At 40.5% G+C, this 17,110-nt stretch overlaps 1 protein-coding gene across 12 annotated transcripts in view; it reads right to left on the reverse strand.

The window, feature by feature from the left end:
- Positions 1-16,897, reverse strand: part of rapgef1b (Rap guanine nucleotide exchange factor (GEF) 1b) — a 45,699-nt gene extending 28,802 nt beyond the window's left edge. For 8 of the 12 annotated variants that reach the window (XM_034897222.1, XM_034897217.1, XM_034897214.1 and 5 more), the window contains exon 1: positions 16,593-16,896. In XM_034897222.1, coding sequence (XP_034753113.1) covers positions 16,593-16,620 — 28 coding nt within the window. In that variant the 5' untranslated portion in view covers positions 16,621-16,896. Of the gene's footprint in view, positions 1-16,592 lie in introns of all 12 variants that reach the window. The other 4 variants (XM_034897223.1, XM_034897221.1, XM_034897220.1 and 1 more) reach the window with 2 other exon arrangements.
- Positions 16,898-17,110: the final 213 nt, after the last annotated feature.

Raw genomic sequence — 17,110 nt, forward strand, 5'->3', positions numbered from 1 at the left:
GTGTGTGTGTGTGTGTGTGTGTGTGTGTGTGTGTGTGTGTGTGTGTGTGTTGCAGTACAAGCTACTGCCCAAGGATGGCAGGGAAGAGAGGAAGCCCTGGTTTGGAACTTGGTCCTGGTTAATGGTTGATTTGAAAAAGTAATGGAGGAAGAAAGAAGAAGAAGTCCAGCGGTAGGTTTTACGGTTTTCCTGCTGTGCTGTTTGAGTATGCAGTTCAACAACAAGCCACGGGAAGACTGAGAGCATCCAGTCTACTTACCGAATGAGTAAATGACATACAGTGGACGCTTAGTACTCAATGCACTTTACCATCTATTGTATTTTACTTAACAAATGAGTAAGTAAGACACAGAAAATGGTTTTCATGGCAAATCAAATTACCATTGCAAACTGACTGTCCTGAAATAACCATAATGGGCAAATCCTTTTGACTTGGCATCTGTGTAATTACATCAGGGATTACAATAAACTATTAGTCATTTCTAACTGAAAGCAAGGTCCGAAATGAATACTTCATTGAACCAATAACTAATGGCTGGCTCTTAGCTCATTATTATTATAACATACAATTACTTTTCAAAAATCCAGAACCCATCAAATCTATTTTCCAAAAATATTTCCAGAATGTTTTTTAACTTTACCATTATTTCAACTCTTGTCTGAAAGAAAACGCTGCATGGCTTCTGTTTGCATCTCCGCATCTGTGAAATCCAACTCAGCCACTACTGTATGTTATTAATAACTAACACAAACATGCCCCTACGGCTAGTATAGCAGCCGCTCCAAACATGGGTCAATGATCAGGAGCAAATGTCAATGTGGTTATGAAGGTGCTCTGCTTGCTGGGTTGCATGGGAACAGACAGTCTGGTCAGCCGTGGCTAAAAGACCATGGCCACACAGCACGGGCGATCTATAACCCAGATCCATATTACAAAACAACAAATCAGGTCCATACCTGCTTAGTGCGATTGTGTTTGGTCGCCAATGCTCAGCCTACGCGTGCGAGAGGAAGCTGAGAAAGTGAATGTGAGACAGTAAAGAGCAGTCTCTTTCTCAGAGTGCCATCTGCTCTCAGATCTAACCACAGATATGACAAAGTAGACTGAGTGGCTGATGATTGGTAAAACACTGATACAGGGGAAACTCCTGCTCTGTGAATCGTGACATCACATTCTCCAGCTCTGTGAACGCCGATGAATCATGACATCACCATCAGTAAGTAAACACCAATACCAGAAGTACACCAACGTTCACTGGAAAACTGATAAAAAAGGGAAGGAACGCGATCAACAAGCAAATGCGTAAGAAATCTAACTATCTCACGGAGAAAATACTCAGTACTAAGTGTGCCTTATCTACAAAGTAAGTAAATACAAAACACATTACATATGAAATATAAATAAAAAAGAAACACGAGTTACAAAATACAAATTAAATGTAGAAAATAGATCCCGACCAATAAATATATATATATTTTTTATATTCATTCATCAGAATCATTTATAATGACAAATAAATGTTTTATAAAATAAAAACGGACAGTGAACCATGTAGTGAGTGTTGGCTTTGCATAGTTTGTCCAACAGAGGGCGCTCTACAATGTCCTTGATGGCAACACTTTGAACAAAAACACTATAACAAAAGAAATAATAAAAAGGACTTTACGTTTCACATCTTAAGTTTGTATTTTTATACATTTTATTTATCAGAACTTTATTATATTTTAATGTTCCTCTGTTCTAACAATAAAACAAATTATTATCATTGTATTTTAATGATTTTATTTTATGAGAACTCAAATCCAAATAACAAATTTTAGGTAAATCGGTTTGTTTTGTTACGAGTTACTAGATTTTGTTTTGAATATATATCATCCGACTATCACATTTTTAAATAACCAAATATTCATATCAGTATCCGCCTTAAAAATCCTTTATCGGTCGGGTTCTTCTATGGAGATGTAAATATGTTGAATTAACACATAATAAGCAACAAGCAGCATGTAGAGACACATAACAAAAATCCAGCCTAATCTCTTGGTGACACACCTTGCATTCTTGAGTTTTTTGTATGGTGGTGTGTTCTTATTACTCGGGATAAAGGGTTGAGGTCAGACACATGACATCCAAATACAAGTACAGTATATCTAGCACATCTATGGTAGGGTTTAAGGGACAAATCCACCATTTATCAAGTCACATTCTGTGTCTTGCGTTGGTTTAAAGGCCTGCTGAAATGAAGCGGGTATTTTCAAGGCACTTTGAAAAACACACAGCAGTCTGACAATGCACGATCTATTATGTGAATCTCCTGTCATGTACAGCAATAAAACAGTGGCTTCGAGCAATGTTTTGAAACACAATTTTGCAAGTCCCAAGGTTGTACTGCTGTAGCAACATGGCAGAAACACAGGGTTTCAGGTCAAACAGTGAGGGAAAACAAACATATTGTTTTATAGTCATAAAGTAGCTTAAAATAAACCATTTCCGCTCACCACGAAGCTACTGAGGTGAAAACAGAGCATATGAACAGTTCCATAATCCCAGAGCTTGCAGACGATATGTGGTGGATGTTGTTGTAGATAATCGGAATATTGGCTCAATGTGAAGATATCGAAAGTGAAGCTGTATACGTTTTGGTAGCAGGGGGAATGATGCCTCCATACAGGGAGGGTGCATTTTGTTGAAACACTGACTATTATATACAGCTCAGTCTTATACATTCTCATTGGATGCACTCTGAAATAGTTTACAATGAGAATAGTGTTACACTTTCTAGTCTGTTTATTTCTATTATGTTCATCATTTACTATCATTTTGTGAAAACTATACAAAGGTCGTTGGATAATTTCACCAAATGAAGTACTCTGTAATACGATCAAATATAATTTTATATATATATATATATATATATATATATATATATATATATATATATATATATTTTGTATAACCGTAATACAGATTGTAACAAAGTCCTGATATATTAAATCAGTTTTCAATAAAATGAGGCATCATTTACCTCTTTTTGTGTTCATTAATCCAGATAATTCCAGAAAACTCGTGTATATTTAATTGATTGAGCATAAGCAAATAGTAAACTCTGCCAATATATAAATGCTATTTGCAAAGTAAGTGTCTATGTTCCAGCACACTGTGAAAAGGTGGGCAAGGTAACTACTTATGCGTGGGCAGAACAGAAATGTAAATCCTGGCAGGGACTTTCTGCAGTTCCACACAAGGGGAAGCTGACATTACCTGCTGTGGTTGTTTAGAAAGCTCACAAAGAGAAGGATTTGTCTTTTCAACAGCTCCTTTGAAATATGATCGCAATATTAAATGCAAAGTGAGTCACTCAATGAATTGTTCTAGTCAGGCAGTTAATTATTGACAATTGAGGAGACATTTTGTGATAAAAAAAAAACGTAATTTTCTCCGGAATAAAACACGCTTGATCAAATCAGTACTATCCAATAAAACATATGACACTGATGCAGAGCTCTGTGAATGTAAGCCAGTAGCTTGGTGGTGTTTTGGGAGAGGGTGGGACTATTAGGCCTATGCATTGTGTGGTGGCCTAAACATTTACAAGTCTCTAGCCTCAATGCCTCCCCTGTTTAACTATGAAGCCAACAAAACTCCTTCTTCCAAAGCTCTCTCTCTTAGAGTTAACAGCATCTTTTCTACCATCTGTATTTCTCTATGTCCTCTCTGTGCCTGACTACCTCAGACTGGAGGTTCATTCTTACTGGTATCACTTGCTGGTAGTCCACCCACACATTTCCTCCCTCCTTGTAAGTGTGTCATGATGGTAAAGACCACATTGTTTGTCCACATTTTCACATCACTGTGTGGGTTTGAGATAAAAAAAAACTTGAACCAAATATACTGTTGGAACTGCTGGCGGCTCACATGCCAAATGAACCCCCATACCCCAGGCTTCTTTTATTATTATTACTCATTTATTCCTCTGTGTCACTGCTTTTGATGGCCACTCTTTTACACCCTCCCTTTTATCTGAGTGTGTCTCTGTTTAATTGAATCTAAATTAACAACAATTTATTTGACATACATGCTGCATGTCACAGCTCGGAGTGTTACAATGAACACATACGACACTAGCATTACACCACACTGTGGGATGTGACTAACCGTTACGTTATTGCAACTATTCAAATAATCCTCTCTCTGGCAGTAGTTGTAACTCTCTCTGTATGGTTTCAATATGGGTTAAGGTCTCATAGTGAGCGAGTTGATGGGACTAGTTAATTGGAGCACATGACACAGCAGTTCAGTGGGGTTGTATTGAAAGCCCCAAGGTCTAGGTCACTCAATTGTCCTAAGTACAACAAACACGTGCGTGCGCACACACACACACACACACACACACACACACACACACACACACAAAACACGCCTCAAAACAATTCAATACAAAGTGAAAGAGGTTGCAGATGGGATGCCACAGGGCCTGACTTTCAACAGAATTGGAGACAACCAAATAGTCCATGAGCACAAGGCTTTTGATGCCCTGATTGTAAAATAAAAAAACAGGAAAGCTGCACACATTGACACAGTGACAAAGGGGTTCAATAGACAAAGTAAAAACATAAAAGGTCCAGAATGGCGGTCTCGTATGACTGTAGTTATAAGCTATACATCTAGTGGCCTCGAAGAAGATTAAAAAAACACAATGAACTTGAAAGCCCCTGTGTGTATCGCTGCAGGAACGGAAGAAATCACTCGATATATTCATATAGTGCTCACATCTTCTATGTTCAAATGGGCTAATTTCCCGTATATGGATCTAAATTAGTTTAAAGAATTTGATTCCTCGTCATTGGGATGGTAAGAAGGTAAACCGTGTAAAGACCAGCGCAAACATACAGCCCAACGCAGAGTTGTGGTAGTTTAAAATAATGTTCTAATTTGAATATATGATTAGGTGTCTTACTATGGGTAACGCTTTACTGAGACACATCACATAATGACTATTAAGTAATTAGAGATTAAACAATTAGTTAATTAATACATTTCCAACATGTTTTTCACCAAAATGCCCACGTTGGCTAGGTCCAGCTGCTCCATTATGATGATTTGTTGCTTTTTTTATGTTATGAGATAGTGACTCGCATATGTTTAGGTTTAGGAGTGTTTGTTGGACAAAACATGTAATTTTTTTACATCATATGGCATTTTTTTTCAATATTTGATTGATTTGATTCTGAAGACAAAATAATTCATAAATGAATTGGTAAAATATTTAGACGACCAAACAAGAATGAAAACAATACTTTGTGAATCCAAGGTGGTGACAGCTCATGATCGCACTCATGTAGGAATGAATGAGGCTCCAGACAGTGACATATATTTATATACACATGATTTATATTGGAGGATTGGGCAGGCATATGTGAGGTAGAGTGTTTTTTTGCGATCACATTTTTTGTATTTTCCTTTATGTTCAAAAATGAACAAAACAAACAGTTACAAACAACACACTGAGACATGGGACGCGTCGTGAGGTAGAGTGTTGACAGCTGGAAATCACACAGCAACACACGTACACACCATCCTGGGTACCCCTCCTGTTCCTTCCCCCCTGACGCCAGGGCCACTGGCACGATTTCCTGTCCCTTGTCTCCCTCATTGAGAGCCGCTCCCTTTTTTCTGGACAAACTTCACAGTACAGAGCAGTCTGGCCTCAGAACCTCAGCTACACTACAGCTCAGCTCCCCTGTTTAACAACTTACCTCACCTAAACAGGCAGCACCTAATAACACAGTACACTAAAACGTACACGAGACAAAGAAGCACACTGCACCACACAACCACCCGACAGAAGCATGCTCAAAGCAGTCTGATCCTTCAAGTCACCTTCTGGCTTGAGTGGTTTACTGCATTTCGGAGAATTCCATTTAAAGCTCGCTTTCTGAACCAAGTGTTTCAGCAGAGACAGTCAGGCAGCGGGTTCACCTTGGGTGAAAACCAATAGACTAAAGAACCACAATGTGCTATAAATACACGGCTTGTCAGTATCTGTAACATCAAGCAGCACCAGAACAGAGACACTGCGACAGCTAAAAAATCCTGTGATCTACTGAGATGAATTCTCAGTGAACGGCAGCTGTTTGGCAAGAGAGCGCGAAGCAAACAGCAAACTATAAAGCACTTGAGATGGGAGACTGATCCTACACACAGACAAACAGCCACAAAAGAAGCAATCACTTCACTGCCATAGTACAAGACAGAGACAGATACAGAGAAGCATAAGCAACAGCGCTCTAGTGAGTAGATGTCCTCGAGCAGCGAGGAGTGGTACCACTCTCCCCATGTTAGAGCGCTGTACAAAGCGGATCTTGTCTGTACAGCGGGCTACTTGTCATCCTCCTGACACTGTGCGCACACACTGCATTGGACAAAACTGACGGGCAGATGCCAAATAATGCACACTCTTCTTGCAGTTCAAGTGCATTGTGCAAAACCAAAACTCTTTGCAGTCAGATTGTTTCACAGCCTCCTTAAAAAAAGGCTTGGATGACAGATGTGTCCGCCACAAAGAACAAGACCCGCCCTCGCACAGCCACTTATAATTAGGCAGTGGTTGTTTAAACTATGTCAGTGATGAATAATCCAACAAACACTAAAATAACTTTGTTTCCTTTTCAAATTATTTTAATCATCATGCATACAAACCGAACAATGAGCGTGTTTCACTCTCTGCTGTTGTGGGAAGTACATACAGTACGTCTGGCGGTTCATACGAATGTTCCCAGCTGCTTTCCAGTTTCCAATTTCATTAAAAACTCTGAATTGATATCTCTATTTATAGTAGTCATGCAAAACATTGATCCATCACTTCTGAGCTGAGTCTATTGTGGTGTAATATCTAGTTTTGAAAAAGGTCCCACAAAACAGCTTTGAGTTTGGACGTTTCTTTTGTACTTCTGACCTTTCTTCTTCTTTTTTACATTTGACAGCGTGTTGGGGCAGGACAAAGTTGGAAGGAATATGACTTCAGACTTTAAGAAGATTGCGACAGCGCTTTTATTTAGGTTGAAACAAGGATGTCTAAAAAGGCTACACACATTATGCAGTAGTCTTACTGTGGAAAAGATGAATGAAAACAATTGCTGCATAGCTGCATATCGTCTTACAGCGATGTATAGATCATTTGCCGTGTTTGTCCTCTGGTCTTCCTCTGACACACTGCAGTAGACATACCGGACGACTGAAATGGACCTTATAATATTTCATTATTAATATAGCTGTAGAAAGTCTAAGTAAAAGACACGTGTGAGGATTTACGTTTAAACTTAATGCAAATCCAAAAATGAATATAGTGCTATAACATCAATCACTTGGTGTATTCCAGTTAGAGCCCGACCGATAAAGGATTTTTAAGGCAGATATCAACACAATTATTTGGTGATTTAAAAATCGGATATTCCGATAAATATTTAAAAAACATATATCTAGAATTGCGTAACAAAACATAAACATACACAGATTTCCCTAACATTGGTTATTTGTAGTTATTTATGAGACCTCACTAAAATAATATAATAATGCAATTTAAAAATAAACTTGTTTGTTACACAACAGAACAGAGAAACGTCAAAATATATTCCGATAAATAAAATGTATAAAATAAAAGTACAAGCTTTCCAAAAACTTAAAAGTGCTTTGAACCAAAACACAAAAACAAACTATGTTTTTATTTTATTTATTAAATATTAATTCATCGGGCATTATAAATACAGATACCGATAGTTAGGAAAATGCCTAATATCGGCTGATATATCGGTCAGGCTCTAATTCAAGTTGACTCGCTTGTCCGTGATATGACTAAAAACAGTGATGCATATTTCAATTGCACAACATTTTCATGATCAGGTAATTGCAACATCCTTTCCACATCTTTTCGTCCAGCTGTAAGTGAACAACATAAGATGCTGCCGGAAATCAATTTAAACAAAGTGGTTATCTATTATGGATTAATATTACCTAAAAACTTATTGTCTGACCGTGGAAACAAGCTGGGTGCTTAGAGTGAAGCAGTGGCTTCTAACACACTTGTGGTAAACAAAATGTAGAAATGTGATCTCCCTCCCTCACTTAATTGGAAAGCAAATGCAAACAGTTTTTGTTAGTCCTGGCATGGTCACAAAGTGTCTAATTGTTGTGTGTAGCTGTTAAGTTTTTTTTTTTTGGGGGGGGGGGGCTTTGTTTTTTACTGGTTTGTGTGCATTTTTCCTTTTCCTTATTTGTTCCAGATTGTACGTATATGTTGGTTTGCTTGTTATAATGGCTATGCTTGTGCAAACTAGATGTTCCATTTGTGTTACCTCACAACCATAATAATAAAAATATTAAGACAAATGAAAAAACCCACAAGGATCCGTTTGCATTAACAGTTCATCAGTTCAACATTTATGAGCAAAATTCTTTAATTCATCGATTTTAACTGGAGTAGAAGATTTACAACGAAGAGCAAAAGGTCTGAGCAAAAACATCTGAATGAAGCCTTCAGTGGATTTGTTATCTGTTGGACTTCCTTAGACCAAAGTCCACTTATAGCAAACAAGAACTTAATTCTCACTCTGGCAAAGTATTTTACAATGTCCCGTAGCAGCTTATAAATCCAAAGTGTTGCATGTCACGCATGTCTTATTGCTATTCTAGAAACATATTCTCTCATTCAGGTTGCATGAGAAGGAATCCAAGAGGAAGTGGGTCAATGAAGGGAGACACACTCAAACTGAAAATCCAAACTAATAGTCCCTGACAGAATGAACATTGTGTGTGTGCGCATGAAAGTATGCCATATACTGTTTGGGTTTGATAAGATACCAAACCAATGACTAGTAATGATATTTTATACCCAGACAACACACACACACACACACACACACACACACACACACATGCCTTGACAACAACACTGACTTGTTTGCAAGCAATGCCAACTTCTCTCTCTCCAATCCTGATTTAGACTGGCATCGGAAACTGCCAGCAACTGTGGGACATCCCCATGATTGTAAGCCATCGCCATGACCCAGCCATGCCACCCTCGGGTCTGACTGATTAGACACACTCACACACCAGCACAACTTCACATAAAAGCCTTTTTTTCCGTTTCTCCACATTTTCCATCAACCATTGAGATCGTCACACTCAGTTGCCAAGACCACTCTATCTCTCTGTCTCTCCACTTAACTTTGTCTACTTAAAAAAGGGCATGCAGACAGGCATTTCCTTTTTTCATTCTTAACTAGGTGGGCAAACTCAACTGAAAATCTCACTGCATAACAAGAACTGAAAGAAAACATCATAGGACAAGTTTCAGTAGTGGTTCTCAGTTCTGCTAGTTTTAGCGGTTAATCAATCATTACGTCATGGTGCATTCATTTGACGCTATTAACTTGTTACAGGACAAACCAGACCAATGTCCAGGACTTTGAGACAAGTACTGTAACTCTAGTTCTCAGATTAATTAAACTTTATGACACAGACTGTGTAGACTTTGGGTTTGGTAAAGCATTCCTCTTCTCTAAACGGGATGTCTAACCGTACGTTCACACCGCCTCCGACTTGAGCGTCTAAAGTTACCGTAAGTCATTCATTTTCAACGGAAGCCGGCCTCTCTTCTAGCAGCATCTGCCGCATCGCGTTTTGAGTGTCAATCCAAAAGTTGAATGGTAATGAGCTGTGACGCGGTTCAGCAGCAAGCAGCGGCTAACGCCAGCCGCCAATCGGAATACAGACGTCCTTCGCGCTGGCTGATCCAGGAGAAACATATGATGTAAACTGTTGTTCCTACCAAAACATTAATTCTGAGGACAAGCTCGTAATAGCCGTTGCTGGGTTACCTATTGTTTATAATATAACGTTGTTTGTACATAGGGACCAGTTACCGTTACCCGTTGGCCACATTGTCTCTAAACGGTCCGCTCACAGTGAATGCTGCACGGGTCATTAGATTTAGTCAAAAAGCTTTCCCGTACTTTTTGACAACTGTCCTTGGCGGGGCGGTCAGAGCTTTTTTGCAGCTCAAGTCGGTGGCGGTGTATATGTACGGTAAGCAGTATGTATTAAGATTAAAAGATATGGGAGAGGGTGTAATTAGTTAACACAGCTAGATCCTAAGATATTCTGCAGTTCAAAAGTTTTAGGTATAAAAAAATGTGCAATGAGATTGGTATCAGCCGATTGCTCATATGAGATTGGAAAGGGGAATCATCCGCTTGTTGATCCTTATTAAGACGTTCCAAACATCAGTAGCATCTCTGCAGCATGGCCAACTCCGCTGTGGCTGGACTGAGACCTCATTAGCAGCACTGTGCCTGTTCATTCACTCTGCCCGTCCCCAAAGAGGGCCATCACAGCTACGGTGTCTGGACGCGGAATGGTAGACAGACAAATGTGCGCCTGGGTACCTCACATGGTAGAGCGTACAACCCGTGTACGGGGGCTTAATACTCGACGCATTGGCCTCAGGTTCAAATCCAACCTGCAGGTGTTTGCTGCATAGAAAGACAAGATACACACACCCGACTCTTACTGTCCCGCTGGGCTGAAATGCACAGATTTATTAGGCCGAGTATACCACAGACTGTGTGTTTTCAAAACAAGATATTATGGCACTCTGCACTGTGTAATTACACAATGATGGACTCAACTACCTTAATTATGGAGCCTCTGAGCGCTACCGGCTCACCAGGGTGGATCTGTTCATGCAGCTTAACAGCAGCAGCACAAAGTCATTGGAAACATTAACAAATCAAACAATGCTGACCTCTACATGTGGGTGAACAAACCGGACCAGCTTCTATGGTACAGCAAGGCAGGCAGACTGGATGTAAGATGCGGGTTACAGCACCAGTGTAACCACTACCAACTGTTTTAACTAGATAAAGACCACAGCAACTTGGCATGCTGGCAGTACCTCACCTGATGAGCAAAGGTATAAAAAAAAACTATGGCTTCTGTCTACAAACTTTGGAGCTGATAAGGTAGAGAGGCAGCCTGTGATGGAAGGCCTGCAGAGCAGCCTCCTTGGGCTGGGTCCAACCAAGACTTGCAAATGAGCACCTTCCATAAAGCCACACGACGCAAAAAGCACAGCAAGGAATGTCCCCTGCATTTCGTTCTGCCAGCGAGCCTATTTTACATTAAAGCTCCAAAACTGGCTTAAGCAGACTAGACAAAGAAGTGCACATCCCCAAAAAAACAAACAATGCAAGTCTGCAACCAAAAAAAACTGTTGAATAAATGCATAGTGTGCACGCGATGAAACCTCTGTAACCAGCTACTCCTATAACCCTGTGCTTGAGAATACATTTTAGCAGTGAATAGAGTTTGTGTTCCGGCGTGTTCATTTACATTTCAAATAATGCCTAGTCTTCTGAATTTTTTTTTTAGGATCTGTGCTGTTTGAATTGTGGAAAAAACTGAATATTAAAAAAACACTTACCCAATTTCTTCATTGATATTATATTATCATTTAAGTATTCAAAATGAAATCCCATTTTGGGAAAGATCAATCAGAGCAATGGACTAATGTCAACAATAATGAGAGAAGAGCAAGTGCGGCGTTGATATTACAGTCCACCATGCATGCCTCAGGAGAAGAGCTGTAAATATTTGTGTGTCTTTACCTGCGTCCTCATTTAGATCACCCTGTAGAGAGGAGTCTGTGTCCTCCGAGGAGGCCTGGCTCCTCCAGCTTATATTGCCCATCCAAGAGGCCCGAGTCCACACGCAGCTACTGGTCCGGGAGTGATGCTGATGCTGACTTTTTGTATACTGATGAATTTCTGGTCAGGCTGACATTTTTTCACAGCTATTGCTCAATAGCACTGCTGAGCGTTAGTCACAAACTGACTAGCCTGCATAATTATTCTCTCTTGACTCAGACACACTACGCAGCACTTCAGAGATCTACAAATAGCATGGAGAAAAGGCAAAAGGAATTCAAAAAGCATTGTGCTTTTTCAGAGTTCATTGTTGTTGTTTTTCTTAAATAATTCTTCTTGTAAAAATATGTCCAGAATCACATAATCCTGGACAGAACAACCAAGGGAGGCCGTCTAAGCGTAAATCAGTGGTCCTGGAGAGGGTCCAACCCTCAGTAATCTGAGGTGGGGATGTACTGAAAAGTTGTAAGGAACGGAGCGTGCCACCTGCGGGAATAAATGACCTGCTGTCTGGCATGTAGGCCAACCCACAGCAGAGACATCAAGTGAAGCATCATCTTATAAGACGAACCCCTCTAAGAAAGAAGTCTCAAGAGCACACATGAAAGTAGAGAGATGAATACGACCTGTAAATGGAAGCCGAATGGAATTACATATGCGATCTCAGAAAAACGCCATCTTTAGCTCCTTAAAAGCTGTTAAGGGGAGAACAGCCTTGAAAATATTTATGTTACAAGACCTGATTGCCTTCACAGACATAGCCTTCCTTTGCTCATTGATATCCTCGATCCAGTCATTACCACAACATGTAATCCATCCATTTCTCTCCCTGATTCTATGTGCAGATACTCGGTTCCCATCAATGCTCTACCTTCCTCCACCCTCTTTCTTTCTCTCCCTAAGCTGTATTCCCTCCCTCTTTTTGCTTCACTATACACAGCACACACAACAAAACTAATTACAACACAGCTAAGCCTATATGGGAACAGCAAGCCTCTCATTCTGTGGGAGAGGGAGGGTGAAATGCTTTCTGCCATCAAACCTCAAAATTGCAGCATGTCAAACCCAGACCCATAGCTTGCCCTGTGCAGCAGTGGGATCACTCATCAGCAATGTGCGTGACCCTAATCACCCAGGGCACCCTTCTGTAATCGCAACTCCTTTAGCTTTTGCTTAGAGTTCTGGTGACTACGGCATGCGGTGCTTGCTATTTCTGGACATCAGAAGAAGATATTTCCGTCTAAAGTGATGCAGTAACCACTTAGCAAACACAAAGCCATCACAATGACTTACACTCCAGTGTTAACTTTAGGAATGCTTGAGAGTAAACTCTTTGCAATACAGCTAAAGCCTTTTGAAGGCAAAGACGCAGATACACACTTCCACGCTATGCAAGGAGGGGTCGGTGGGGGGGCGGGGCGGCTACTACCATTGACTGTCCTGTAAGAGAAAAGTCAACAGGCTAATAATAAAACATTGCGCCACCACTCCCACAACTGTGTTACCAATACTGACACGCCAAAACTGCTGTGTCACAATCCCAGTCTCTGTGGGGAGAAAAAGGCAAAAATGACGATGATAAAAATTGGATTGAGTCTCAATTAAGGCTTGTTTCTTGCTGTAAGGTTGGTCAGACAGAGATACAAAAACAACACTCACAGAGCTCAAACAGCAATACAATCAACCTACTGAATGGGAAACGTGTGCACAACGTCCATGCACAAGCATGAACACATATATTTATAAGGATTTACTCGGGCCACTGTGCTTTTTCAACACAGTATGGAAAAAGGCACTAGACATTTTAGCTTTAAAGTTTATCTTTAGAATAAAACTACTTTCATATTCTGTAAAATATACACAAGGAGCAACTATAATTGTTATAGGTTGTAGACAAGCTATTAAATTTTAGAATTATTCATGTGAATGAAGAGTTTATGGACGGGACACAACACACACACAAAATCTATTTTCCTAGAGCAATGTTATCCTGAAAAGTGGATACACGGTTTATTCTACAACGTGAAGCTAAGGGTGTTTGCTTTACTCAGAGTCTGTGTCACTGCTTGTTTCAAGGGTGTTGCATGAAATGTATCACTGCCAACTATAACTGCAACACTTGAATCACTTCATGTTGTCTAATTAGGTCATCAAACGCATAACATAGACAAATACACAAACTAAACAATGAGCAGTTTTACTAATTTCAGTAAGCACAAAGCCTGTGAACAGAGTGGAGTCTGAACTTGGGTAATGCTCAGAGGGAGAGCCACATACAGCACGGCTGCATAGCTAAACAAAGTATATACACCATTATATGGCACATCAGAGATAATGAGCATAAAGTATTTCTATTTCATATACAATATAGACACAGCCAAACTCTTTTAAATCACTTATCATCCGCTGGTGTTAAAAATGAAACATACCAAATACTGGTGCAAATTTAAAAGAGAACTCCAAACATAAGAGCTGTTTGTAACTTCTGACATGGACAACATGCAGCTCGTTATTTAACAAACTGTATGCACATGTGTAAAGGCAGGTTTAAAACCGTCTAAGGTTTGGATACCTATATTGAAAACTTACAAATAAAAATGCACATATTGTCTTTTCCAACCAACCATTTGCTTTTAGGACAAAGTTGGGGATTCGTTCAGCTGTCTGCTGCTGTTGCTCTTTTGCACCACCCAGCCTCTGACTCTGTTTATGGACTACAGTTTGGGCTGCCTGAGTGATGAAGTCATGTGGGTTTGTGTAAAGAGAATGGGGTTCAGCCAGTGTTGAAACAGACACCCATTTGATGCTCTCAGGGAGGACATCCTATCTAAGCCACACACAAGTGTAGGAGGAGCCTCTAAACAGGCAACAGTGTTTACCACCCAAGAGAGGACAAGTAAGTGACAGCAGGTCACAGTATCCATGGTGATAAGGGAGTATGTTGATGCAGCTAATGACTCCGGAAGAAATTCTGGCTGTAAGTCTCCAGCTGGAGCTTGGTGTCCATGTGTGCATTGATAGTCTTACTTGTTCTGTGTCCTATGGTAACCATTTGCCTCATATTACTATTCCAACCTTAACCCATGAATTTATCCATGTGCAGGAATCCCTATTTCAGGCATGGATTTTATTTCACTTTATCCAAATCTTTTCCCTTCATCATTTTCTCCTCGAGGCACCAGTTAATTAATCTCCTGTTGAGGTCTAATACCAGTCCCCTTTCTCTAGAGTCTCCAAGCCCTAAGCCCACATAGACAACAGTCTCCTTTTAACACCACATACTTCCTCCCATCTTTACACACATTCTCCCTCTCTCTGTGGAAAAGGCTTAACAAGCAGACACTGAAGCTATGCCTGGTGCACAGTTTTTTCAGTCTAGTCCCGAGCCTTGCCCGCTCTTTCCATTTCACTGGCATCCAGCACAGTGTGTCCTCTGGGTACATATTTGGAATCAATGGCTGCATGTGGAAGAGAGCGGAGACAGTTCAACAAGTGACCTGACCTGGAAACATAACTAGAAAGCCTGGGGGAAGCAAGTCCATGTGAGAGAAGTGATGGATTAGGCTTAGTGATTATTATCCATAGCCTTTATTTGCTTGTAACTTATCATTGTACCATAATCTACAAAAGCTAAACTGCCTCAGAGTTGTATGTATGTATATATTTTTTCTTTTTTAAATATGTGACCATATGTAGTCATCTGTCTGCAAGACACGAAAGGAATCGGAAACTTTTACGCCTAGGAAGGATGACTGAGCTAGTGGTGGATGTCACTCCCTCCCCGCCTGTTACTCGGAGTGTGTTTGTGTCTGTGCTAGTTATGGTGCTGTGTGTCCATTTACTGCAGGCATCACCGGACAGGGCTGTATGTGGAGCGAATCGGGGAGACAGCTGGTGGAGTGGGATGCAAGTGTAGCTGGCGGGTATAAAGTTTCCTTCCAAAGGAATACCCCGAGACCACCCTGTTCCTCTCACACTCAGTGCGTTCCGCACGGCTGTATTTGTATTTAACGTTAAAGCTGCATTCGGCGCTAATAGACATAACGCTACACAACAAGGGGTAAAGCAATGAACAATGCCACGTGCACAATGTTAAAATCACAACACAAATACACACGACAGTCTTGGGCGTGAACGCATTTTAACTACAGTGTACTAGCTAGGTAGGCAATAACATAGCCAGCGTTACTTCAGCTAGTGAAAAGCTAACGTTTAGCTGTGGCTAGCTACCGTTACAAATTCATCTTAAATGTCAGCTAACGTCCTACTAAAAAGCAGATGAATTCCAAACACCATATCCTCATTAATGTAGCTAGCTAATTACCTGTAAATGTTTCTTCCTAGCCTGTATATATAATGAATGTTAGTGATGCTCCCAAACAATCAAACCAGGGTATATTTACGACCGTTAAACTGAGAGAGTGAATGGTGAAATGCCGGTGAAGCTATAGAATCATAGCACATTCAAATGGTATTTTGTAGGCTACGTAACGTTAGCCCACGAGATCGTCCTTGCTACAATGCTGGAGTAGTAACAACGTTGATCATTTACTGCTCAGTTCACTAGCTAGTTATCTGAAACCATCATGAGGTGGAAACGGTACAGAAAAGCCATTTGCTCAAGCGACTAACAGTAGCTAATACCAGCTAGCTGATACGGTGACGCTTTATTTTAACTGGATAATGTTAGCCGAAAAAGAACAATCCATAAGGCCATATTAAACCACCATTTATACTCAACATATTGTTCCAACGTTATCTGGAGCCCACTTTAGCGTATGTATCGGTCCACAGACCCCACATTTTATCCACCCATGCCCCGTGTGAGGGATACCGTTATACAGTGTCCCGAGGTGGAGCAGTATGGTTGGGTCTAATCGGGCAGGACTTACCTTGCTTGCTCTCTATTTTTCCCGACATTTTCGTCGCCAGCAGCTGTGATCCCACTCGCAGTTTAACAAAACGTTAGCTGCAGACGAGCCTCGCCGTTTGTCTTCTCCGATTATTCCCTCATTTTCGATATTGTTGTGCCCATTACACGATTCCGCTGGGGTTCAAATTATATATTTATAGGCCACACATATTGGTACGGTCAAAAACTGCCTCAGTCCGTCTCGGGGTAAATTTCACTGGACACATACACACCACACACACATGCTAATGTCTTGAACCTAGACTCGGGCAGAGACCCCTCATACAGTAGAGCAGCGCCTCCTTGCGGGAGGAATTAGCCATGCCAATCTGTCAACAAGGGGATGGGCGTGTTTCAATTTCAATTCAGAGGCTAGCAGAGTTGTTTGTTTCTACATCCAAGTGTGGTGCATGTGTGGGAACCATGCAAGATTCACGCAGAGCTGGCAAATGCTGCACATAAGCCTACCAATAATAATAATAACAATAATAAAAAATT

Source organism: Etheostoma cragini, chromosome 16 (assembly GCF_013103735.1).
Source record: "Etheostoma cragini isolate CJK2018 chromosome 16, CSU_Ecrag_1.0, whole genome shotgun sequence".
Classification (NCBI taxonomy): domain Eukaryota; kingdom Metazoa; phylum Chordata; class Actinopteri; order Perciformes; family Percidae; genus Etheostoma; species Etheostoma cragini.